The 12329-nt window shown below is 26.1% G+C and overlaps 1 protein-coding gene across 7 annotated transcripts in view; it reads right to left on the reverse strand.

Moving 5' to 3' along the window:
- LOC114120285 (uncharacterized) overlaps positions 1-12329 on the reverse strand; it is a 30423-nt gene that overhangs the window by 351 nt on the left and 17743 nt on the right. The window contains exons 7-10 of one of the 7 annotated variants that reach the window (XM_050199257.1): positions 4297-4359; positions 2648-2710; positions 999-1061; positions 714-776 (exon numbers count right to left, since the gene is read on the reverse strand). In XM_050199257.1, the coding sequence (XP_050055214.1) occupies positions 714-776; positions 999-1061; positions 2648-2710; positions 4297-4359 (252 nt within the window). The remainder of the gene's footprint in view (positions 1-713; positions 777-998; positions 1062-2647; positions 2711-4296; positions 4360-12329) is intronic. The other 6 variants (XM_050199260.1, XM_050199259.1, XM_050199258.1 and 3 more) reach the window with 6 other exon arrangements.

The raw sequence follows: 12329 nt of genomic DNA on the forward strand, positions 1-12329 counted from the left end.
ACAATAATACAATAATTATTTCTATTACATTTAAATTGTTGAGGTTCATAAAAAAAAAATCAATATAAAATTCCTATAAAATCAGTATTTAAGTACCTACTTATGTATTTAATATTATTTATATTTTTTTTAATTTACTGGATAGGTAATAAATGTTAGGTATGATTAATTTAATATATTTGTTATCCAAATTCTTTTGTATACAATGATATCTATCATTGAATTCAAATTTAATACATATTATAGTGACCTACTATACGGCAGAGCACTACTCATTTGACCACCCATTTTTTAAGATTATCATACTCAAATACTTCTAATTAAACTTTTTAAATAGTAGCTAATAATTATTTCAATCTCAACAAATTGATGAAATTATCAGAAAAAATAATAATTTTGTTCTTTAAAAAAAAATTGAAAAATGGCAAAAACAATAAAATAGTAAGAAAGTTGAACTTTTCATGTATACACTGTTTAAAAATAGTCAATAATTTTTAAGATATTAAGTAATGACTAATGAGTACTAATAACTTGATGACAATTTTTAATTAATTATTGACAGTGATATAGACAATCACTAAATATTTAACGAAACAATAATGGTTCTATCGACATGCATTGGTGGCTCACGATTGGTTAATTATTCAATTAATATTTTTTTATGAACCCTGGCTTAAAAATACTGTTTACAATTATTATGATTATGCCTTTACTTTTTATACAGGGAGTTGAACCAGAAGTTGACGGTTTTTGGTCAGGTGATCCAATTGTGATATCTGAAATTTAAAATATAATAATAAATTTAATAAATCTAATTTTTCATAAAGTAGTATAATTAAAATCTTAATTCCTGGCAACTTATTATCTGCTATAAATTATTAGTAGGCATTGTACATTTTATTTTTTAACCAAGTGTTGGTTAAACTTAATTGAACTATTTAGCAAACTAGTTTGAATAACTAAGTTTAAAATTTATTTCATTGTTTCTACATTCTTACTTTCGTTAGATGAAAATGGACTTGAAGTAAAAAAACTGTAAATTGATGATTCAATTGTTGAATCTGAAATTGAATAAACATTAATTAATGTAGTGTAATGATAAGCTCGATTTTACATATCATGATTTTTGTGAAGTCGTTATTTTTATTTAATAAAATAAATAACGGTCGAGTTGTCGCACGCATGTAATATACTCTAAAAAACCCCAATAAATCAAGTCACTGATGATTGGAACGATTCCTATTATCTAATCACGTACAGGACACTGTACGGGATTATAACGGTACGGCGCAACACATGCGATTTCTTTCATGTGCCGCCGGAGACGGGGGATGGTCCGGTCAGGGTCGCTTTCACCAGGGAGAAAGACAATTTTCTTTGGGGACACTGACACCTTTGATCGGGCCGCCGATGACTCTGGCGGGCCTGACCTAAATCGTCTCCTCTCATCAGTGCATGAGCACCCTTCATAGCGACGAGTGCATGAGCACATCCAAAAAAATACAAGTGCACGAGCTCCTCTCAACCAGACAAGTGCAGGAGCACAGCATACTTATACAAGACCACTCAAAAGATATTGCCTACGACAACTTTACTGTTTCCTTTTTCTAAGACGAAATTTGTTGAAGTGTTTAGTTATTTCTTTTTGAGTGTTAAAAAAATTAATAAATTCTATCCTTGTCACGTCGACTGCAATCATAGACAGCTGCGGATAAGGTAAGATGCATGCGCATCTATATTTAAATAATAATAGTATTATAGAGTTTACTTGATCGTTCTCGAAGCACGACCTCGAGAACCCTCCGACCATCAGGAGGAAGGTGATTCCGCAAATTTAAAGTGATAGAACATAGGCTAAAATAATCGACAAATCTCTAATAACTTATAAATATATTTGAGGCGATCATTCAAGGCTTGTGTCCCTTGTGATTGCCGATATAATTTATTTAAACTACTTCACATAAATCAAAACAATTACTTTTAAAAATAAAAATATTAATCAACATATAAATATTTTTACCCTTACTATTATTCTTATTTTAAATTTTATTTTCCTTGTTATTTATTTTTGCGTTATTACAGTAGTATACCTAGTTTTTATTTAAAAGCATAATTAGTAATCAAGAAATTAATACACCTACTGATTATTTTTACTAAGAATAGGAAAAATAAATGATCTTTAAATAAATATTCATAATTTTTAATAACTGTATTAATAAATATAATAGTTATTTATATTGTAGTATACACTTCTATAAGACTTTATTGCCTTTTGAACAAACATCCCAACGTTATTTTATTTGTACATTTAACAATAAAAATACAATATTCATAAAGAATGCTAAATAAATACTTCAATATTAACTCATAAAAATTAGTCATACCTAACTATAATTTTTTGTGGTTATTGTATAATTGCATTTATTTTAATTAGTAATACTAAATAAATAAACAAATTGTAAATTTCCAATACAATAAATTTAATACATTCAATTTTTCATAAAGTAGTATAATTAAAATCTTAATTCCTGAAAACTTATTTGCTGCTATAAATTATTATAGTGTTGGTTAAACTTAATTGAACTATTTAGCAAACTAGTTTGAATAACTAAGTTTAAAATTTATTTCATTGTTTCTACATTCTTACTTTCGTTAGATGAAAATGGACTTGAAGTAAAAAAACTGTAAATTGATGATTCAATTGTTGAATCTGAAATTGAATAAACATTAATTAATGTAGTGTAATGATAAGCTCGATTTTACATATCATGATTTTTGTGAAGTCGTTATTTTTATTTAATAAAATAAATAACGGTCGAGTTGTCGCACGCATGTAATATACTCTAAAAAACCCCAATAAATCAAGTCACTGATGATTGGAACGATTCCTATTATCTAATCACGTACAGGACACTGTACGGGATTATAACGGTACGGCGCAACACATGCGATTTCTTTCATGTGCCGCCGGAGACGGGGGATGGTCCGGTCAGGGTCGCTTTCACCAGGGAGAAAGACAATTTTCTTTGGGGACACTGACACCTTTGATCGGGCCGCCGATGACTCTGGCGGGCCTGACCTAAATCGTCTCCTCTCATCAGTGCATGAGCACCCTTCATAGCGACGAGTGCATGAGCACATCCAAAAAAATACAAGTGCACGAGCTCCTCTCAACCAGACAAGTGCAGGAGCACAGCATACTTATACAAGACCACTCAAAAGATATTGCCTACGACAACTTTACTGTTTCCTTTTTCTAAGACGAAATTTGTTGAAGTGTTTAGTTATTTCTTTTTGAGTGTTAAAAAATTAATAAATTCTATCCTTGTCACGTCGACTGCAATCATAGACAGCTGCGGATAAGGTAAGATGCATGCGCATCTATATTTAAATAATAATAGTATTATAGAGTTTACTTGATCGTTCTCGAAGCACGACCTCGAGAACCCTCCGACCATCAGGAGGAAGGTGATTCCGCAAATTTAAAGTGATAGAACATAGGCTAAAATAATCGACAAATCTCTAATAACTTATAAATATATTTGAGGCGATCATTCAAGGCTTGTGTCCCTTGTGATTGCCGATACAATTTATTTAAACTACTTCACATAAAACAAAACAATTACTTTCATAAAAATAAAAATATTAATCAACATATTAATATTTTTACTTTTACTAATATTTTTATTTTAAATTTTATTTTCCTTTTTATTTATTTTTGCGTTATTACAGTAGTATACCTAGTTTTTATTTAAAAGCATAATTAGTAATCAAGAAATTAATACACCTACTGATTATTTTTACTAAGAATAGGAAAAATAAATGATCTTTAAATAAATATTCATAATTTTTAATAACTGTATTAATAAATATAATAGTTATTTATATTGTAGTATACACTTCTATAAGACTTTATTGCCTTTTGAACAAACATCCCAACGTTATTTTATTTGTACATTTAACAATAAAAATACAATATTCATAAAGAATGCTAAATAAATACTTCAATATTAACTCATAAAAATTAGTCATACCTAACTATAATTTTTTGTGGTTATTGTATAATTGCATTTATTTTAATTAGTAATACTAAATAAATAAACAAATTGTAAATTTCCAATACAATAAATTTAATACATTCAATTTTTCATAAAGTAGTATAATTAAAATCTTAATTCCTGAAAACTTATTTGCTGCTATAAATTATTATAGTGTTGGTTAAACTTAATTGAACTATTTAGCAAACTAGTTTGAATAACTAAGTTTAAAATTTATTCATTGTTTCTACATTCTTACTTTTGTTAGATGAAGATGGACTTGAAATCGAAGCTCTGTTAACTGATGATTCAATTGTTGAATCTGAAATTGAATAAACATTAATTAATGTAGTATACCTAGTTTTTATTTAAAAGCATAATTAGTAATCAAGAAATTAATACACCTACTGATTATTTTTACTAAGAATAGGAAAAATAAATGATCTTTAAATAAATATTCATAATTTTTAATAACTGTATTAATAAATATAATAGTTATTTATATTGTAGTATACACTTCTATAAGACTTTATTGCCTTTTGAACAAACATCCCAACGTTATTTTATTTGTACGTTTAACAATAAAAATACAATATTCATAAAGAATGCTAAATAAATACTTCAATATTTACTCATAAAAATTAGTCATAACTATAATTTTTTGTGGTTATTGTATAATTGCATTTATTTTAATTAGTAATACTAAATAAAAAAACAAATTGTAAATTTCCAATACATTTTAACCTACTCTACTGTCTATAAATAGTATATTTATCAATGAGTTGGTACCTACTAATTTATTTACTACCTATACATTATAATGATATTTAATGTTTATGAATTATTAATTTATAAGATCCATACTTTGAATTTTGATTAAAATTTATTAATGAAAAATCACATTAGTTTTAAATGTATATTATGCTACATTATCAAGGACGCTCATAGGAAAATTTTCAAGGGGGGGGGGGGGCAAAATTTTAATTTATCAATTCATTTATAAATAGGAATGGCCTTATGTAAATTGTATACACTATATAATATGTATGTATATATAATTACTAGGGCTCGGATTTATATGTATTTATGAAACCAAAAGATGTGTTAAAAAACTCAAAATATGCAGTATCTTACTAATATGATTTGTTTATTAATATTTAATTATATAATGTATTCATATGAGTTCCTAATGTAACAAATTATATTTTAAATAGTAAAATTATTTAAAAAGGGTTTTAAAAATTATAAAATATAAATAAAAAAAAAAGTTAAAAAAAATAATTATTATCTCTATTACCTACAATTTATGATAACATGCATTTTTAAATTTTCAATCGTTATCTATCGTTTATCGAGGTCATAAATATCGAACATTAATTGTTACTACGAATATTTTGGGGTAATACTAAAACCCGGGACGGGACGGGACGGGACGGGACCGATTCCATTCCAAACGGTGATATGGAAAACAGTGTGGCCCGAACGAACAACACTAAAATAATGTTATACGTGTACCCATAACGTATTTAATACATTATATTTTAAACACCTATATAATTACATAAAACTACAGAATATAACAACGAATGTTTTTTTATTAAATATATTATAAAATATTTTAACTTACATAGAGACTATTCCCCTAATAATGTGTACCGAAATTAAGAAAAAATAAATGGTTTTGTAAACCAATTCATAGTTGCCTTATGGACCATGCATCTGGTGGAATGGATAAAATTAAAGCAGATAAGCCCCTATTTAAATAAAAATTATAAAACGTATATAAATATTTCAGTTAGATTATACCCTATCTTATACTAAAGAAATTAGCATAAAATATACATTATTGCGGAAACAGGACAGCATTCCAACGCCATGGTTGTGAGTATGAAGTTTATAATTTGGACGGGACTGGCTGTAATTAAGTCCCGAATTAAGTAATACTTATAAAACGTACATCAAAAATTCGAGTATATTACACCCTATATTTTGGTAAAAAAATTAGTGTATAATAATCATTATTGTAGAAACGGGACAGCATTCCAATGTCATACATAAGAGTATATTATACGTTAATATTTGGACGGGACGGGCTGTAGTTAAGTTACAAATTAAATAAAACTTATAATATGTGTATCAAAAGTTTATGTAGATTATACCTTATTTTTATTAATTACATTGGTGTCATACTGTCATTATAATAATTGCAATAGTGATTATATTTTATGCTTTTCAGTTTATCATATTTATTTAGTGTAATTACTTTATTCATCAATTAATGTAGAACCCATCTGGTTAATTATTTTAATATGAATGACATTTATTATATTTATTGTCCTAATATTTTATAATAATTAGAATAGTGATTGTGTACCTCATTATGCTTTGATTATATTTTATGCTTTTTAGTTTATCATATTTATTTTGTCTAATAATTTTACTGATCACATTTAGAGTACATCCAGTTTAATCTCCTAATATGAATGACATTTATTTATAAAAGATTGTCAATAAGATTTTTTTATAAGAACACATATAATGATCAAACTTGTAAACGGGACGATCTGCGGTTAAGTCCCAAATTAAATAATACTTATAAATCGTATATCAAAAATTCAAGTTAAGTCCCGAATTAAATACAACTTTTTAAACCTATATCAAAACTTCAAGTAGATTGTACTCTATATTTTAGTAAAAAAATTAGCGTAAAATATTCATTATTAAAGAAACGGGACGCGATTCCAATTTCACAGGTACTGAGTTGTAGTCCAAATTGTAGACGGGACGGGCTGTAATTAAGTCCCAGCTTAAGCAATACTTATGAAACGTACATCAAAATTTCAAGTATATTATACTCTATATTTTAGTAAAAATATTAGCATAAAATATTCATTATTAAAGAAACGGGACGCGATTCCAACGCCACAGGTACTTAAATAAATTCCAAATTGTAGACTGTACGATCTGCGGTTAAGTCCCACATTAAATAATACTTATAAATCGTACATAACAATTTTAATTTAATTATACACTAGCTTTTGGTTAAGAAATTAGCGTAAAATATTCGTTATTGAAAAAACGGGATGGCATTCCAACGCCACGCTTGTGACTATATAGGTCAATATTTGGACGGGAAGAGCTGTAATTAAGTTCCAAAATAAATAAAACTTATATAACGTATATCCAAATATCAATTTATTCATTTCCTATATTTTGGTAAAAAAATTTGCTTAAAGTATACAATATTGTTGAGACAGGACACCATTCCAATGTCATAGATGAAAGATTCTCTTAAATAATTCATACTGTAACCAAAAAATCTAAAAAATATATTTTTGACACATTTATTTTTTTACAGACAATTTAATTTCAAATTCGGACGAAATTACATATTAAAACCAAGAATAACGATTTTAGTTATTTTGTTGTACTTAAGAAATAATATTTTTTGGTATATGAAACTTTTAGAGTATATTGATATATTTTATACACACGCAATGGCATTTTAAAATTTATTTTTTTTGGGGAAAAATGAATTTAACCTATTACAGTAAATACTATAATGCCTAATACTTAAAATAAATACTATTTATTCTCAATTATATCATCAAATACATTTAGTAAGATATTATAGACTGACTGACCGTCTTCGCTCAGAATCGTTTTTCTTATAGTTTATACAATGATATTATGTCATTGGATTCAAATTTATCACAATCCATTAAAATGACTCATTTGTAACCTACTGTACAGCAGAGTGACATCCACTTACCCGCCCTTTTGTTAGTTTATCATATTTATTTAGTTTAATTATTTTATTGGTAAATTAATGTAGAACACATCCGGTTAAATATCTTAATATGAATGACATTTATTTAAATTTATTGTATAAATATCATTATAAAATGTATGATAGTGATTCTATAATTTTATCCTTATAATTTTTTAAGTTTTTACTTTTTTGAATGACAACATGTAATTTTAATTTGATATTCAAAAACAGAATATCTTTCTGAGCATTTCGATACATAAAAATTGAATTTAGGGCAAGTAGTTTATGAGTTATAAGTATTTCAAAGTTTAGATGAGCGGAGTAGTGGACAAACATTTTGCGGAGTAACCCCGTAACACTCTTCTCCGCTCATCTAAACTTTGAAATACTTATAACTCATAAACTACTTGCCTAAATTCAAATTAACGAGGTTTTAAACAACTTGAAACTACATAAAAAAATATTTTCTTAAGCGTTCATAGTTTTTGAAATAATGAGTGTTCAATGATAATTATATAAAATGTATTTTTATTTTAAAAGAAAATAGTGTATAATATTATTGTAATTTTTCATTTTTTTTTTTTATTATTATTGTAAATTGTATAAGTAATTATAGTTTATTTATAAAATCGTGAATTTAGCATAATCAGTAGCTGTTCTATATTGAATAATTTTATGATATGATGTTTTTTTTTTTTTTTTTTTTAAAGGAATCTACAATCTGTACCAGTTGGCACAATAAGCAAATGTGAAATACAGATTTTTATATATAAATTATTAAAAAAAAAAGAAAACAAAAAAAACAATTTATATATATGAGACAGTTTTGAGGAAAGCAGCCACCCATTAGTAACACTTTCATAATTGTTTAAGTTAAAAAGTTAATTAATACCACATATCTATATTGTATAATTGAATAATTATATTTTTTGTTATTTTAAAACATATGATATCGTATAATATGTATAATAATATCAATTTTACTTACAATTTGAACTTAAGACATTTAAAATTGTTGATTATGTATAAATGTCAATTAAATGAAATACAAAATATTTTAGTCGGTCTTTTTATTTAAAAATAATGAATAGTCCAGTCTTTTTTGGTCTGTTTATTTAAAAGAATACATGGTCCAGTCTTTTCCAGTCTTTTTATTTTAAAAGAACACACGGTCCAGTCTTCGTCGGTCCTTTAGTTTTGAAAACTACACCAGTTCAGTTATGGTCCTATAGTCTATACTCGTATCTAAAATTAAACGTCGGAAGTACTAGGAAATAGAAATACTATGATTTGTTATTATTATTGTTATTTTCATTTTTCTCGGAATTACGGACCCTATGTTATTAATTATCATTGTTAATAGGTACTGTGTGTATATTGCATACTGTATACTGTGTAGCAATTAGCAATATTTGTATTTTACTATTATTATTATTATTTTAATTATACTACTGACTAGTGAGTAGTGCTACCTATTACCTAATGGCTAATACAGTAATACCTATATGCAATATCTATTAGCTAGGTAATTGATTATAAATTCTATAGTAATAAATAGTAATAAACCGAAAGTCGCACGATGACTGTTGATATTAATTAATTTTGGGTTTACTGTCATTATACGTAAATCGTAATAACATATTTTATTATAAATTTAATATGGGCGATAGTCATAAATTATAATATAATAAAATCACCTAGTCGTCTAGTCTACTCCATAGTCCCTACTTAAAATATTTAATTTTGAATTGGAATAGTAGTAAACAAAATAATAAGCAATTGTTAATAGAAGAATTATTTTAAATTATTGTTTCTATTTTTCAATCATTTCTACATTGACTGTGTGAAGGTGAACTGTGAAGTGACACAAGTCTGTAGTCTGTAACTCTGTACGTCTGTAGTCTGTAGTCTGTACCAAGTTTAAGTACCTACTAAGTAGTAAGTACTCACTACCTAGTACCTACCAGCAGATTTTAATAGAACCTATTGTTGTCTCCAATATTTGGTAAGTTGTATTAAATAAAATAGTATCTATTGCGTTGTTTATATTATATACATTATACTATATACATAATATAAGATTACAATTCTTTATTCTTTACAATGTTCATGACATTCATGTTATTCATATTACATAGTACATAGTAAATTTGAAAAAGAATTGGAAGCTTATAAAAAGGAAAAGTTTGATGTTATCGACGACAATTTGTTAGATTTTTGGAAGCGTCAAATTCATATTTTTCCACATTTAAGTGTATTATAGAATTATAGTTAAATTTATTCGTTCTTCAATCAATATAATTAAATAAAAAATAATGAATGTATTACATTTGAATTCGGGGATATAAAATCATTGTAGGTGTACGAAAAAAAATTCTGAGAGAAGATGGTCTCTCAGCCTATATAATATTAAGAAGTATATTGTATTATTATATAAATTTTGATTTAACCAATTTATATTACCTATTAGTAATATATAGCGTAGATTAAATTATGTAATACTTGAACTTCAAACGTTTATACAAATTTAATTTGTCTTTTAGGTTTACGTTCTTTTAAATAATGGTAGACAAGCTTATAAGGAGGAATCGTGTATTAAATTATCAATTCTTAAAACTAAAAATAAAACATTTAATAATTTCTAACTCAAAATTATTAGCACTAATTGTGAATATGAAATTAATAATTATAATATATGTTTTAACCGTAAAAAGTTTTCTACTTTTATCAATAATAAAATATCTAACAGAAAGTCAAAATACATTTTTATGAGCGTTTGAAGTTCATAATTTTACAACATATGATTTCTCATATAACGACTTTCTTATTTGGTTGTAATTCAAAAACGAATAATTTGAGGTGCATGAATACTTCACTGAATGTTCTCATTTTCTATACACCATCAAATTTTGAAAATACTTTGACTCATTTTTACCTGTTTACAGACAATTTCAAATGTCATTTTTTTTTTTTTTTTATGACAATAAACTTTTAGTTGGTGGGTCAAAATGTGCGAAAATCTAATACAAGGCTCCTGATTTATTGTTACAAAAGCAGTAAAAATATTAAAAATACTTACGCACAATTTTTTTTTATAAACATTTAAAGTTCAAATTTTGATAAAATTTATCAAAATCTTGAAAATGATTGCAATTAAAAAATGACAAAATATTCAGTTTTTATAACTAAGGAATGAAAATTTAAAACAAAGATTCTCATAAATAGTTCATACTGTAACCAAAAAATCTAAAAAATATGTAGGTAATCACAATAATTTTTTACAGACATTCAGGCACGGCGCCAAGGGGGGGCAAGGTGGGGCTCTAGCCCCCCCAGAAAACAGATCAGCCCCTTCGCCAGCCCCCCCACTAAATAATATGTACGATAGATATTGTGTAAAATATCAATATTTAGCTTATATAATATATTTGTCACAACTAAACAAATTGAGGAATAAATTAAATTTATTATTTGCCTAATAAGGAAAAAATTTACTACAATTTCAATAAAATGTGTTTTGAAATTTGTAAAATAAGAAAAAATCTTTTATTTATTTTTTATTACCTTTATTGAGTACTAATTACTAGATGAAAATGAACAAATAAACGTATCCCAAATCATTGCATTAAAGATGATTGAAACAAATTGTTCATTACTAAACACAATTACTTTAATTTATATTTATGAAATGTAGGTAAGTAAAAGAAACATAATTATTCATTCACAAAGGTATGTAATATTAAAGTCATAAAGAACTTATCATTTTTGTGTATCATGTCATCATTATGAATATAGTTGTTGAAGGTCTGTGATTAGACATTTTATTACATAAGGTACAAAAAAAAATATTTGACATTATTCTTAAAACATTTTTAACTATTCAAAAGTTTGTATATATTATCTGTTTAGACTCTTAGAGCATACAATATAAAACGTATGTACTATATAGATAATAGCTATATTATGTTATATGATACGAAAATAGTTATATTTCATTAAAATAACCTCAGTATTTGTTGAAAAATTTTAGCCCACGTAAAAAAAATATTTGCCCCACTCTGCCTCCCCTGGAAAAAAATTCTAGTGCCGTGCCTGCAGACATTTTAAGTTCAAATTTGGACAAAATTACATATTTACACCAAGAATAACGATTTTAGTTTTTTCAGTTACAATTAAAAAAAAATATTATTTGTTGGTCACTTGTAGGCTATGTTGTTATATTTTATACACACGCATTGGCATTGTAAAATTTAATTTTTTTGGTAAAAATGAATTTAACCAATTACAGTAAATACTAATGCCTAATACCAAAACTAATTATACTTCATTCACAATAATATTATATAATATCACCAAACATACACTTAGTAAAGTATTATGGACTAACTGACCGTCTTAGCTCAGAATCGTTTCTCTCATACAATGATATTTTATCATTGGATTCAAATTTAACACCATCTGGTACAGTGACTCACTTGTAACCTACTGTACTGCAGAGCGACACCCACTTGACCGTCTTT

The sequence above is a fragment of the Aphis gossypii genome, chromosome 2 (assembly GCF_020184175.1).
Source record: "Aphis gossypii isolate Hap1 chromosome 2, ASM2018417v2, whole genome shotgun sequence".
Taxonomy (NCBI): domain Eukaryota; kingdom Metazoa; phylum Arthropoda; class Insecta; order Hemiptera; family Aphididae; genus Aphis; species Aphis gossypii.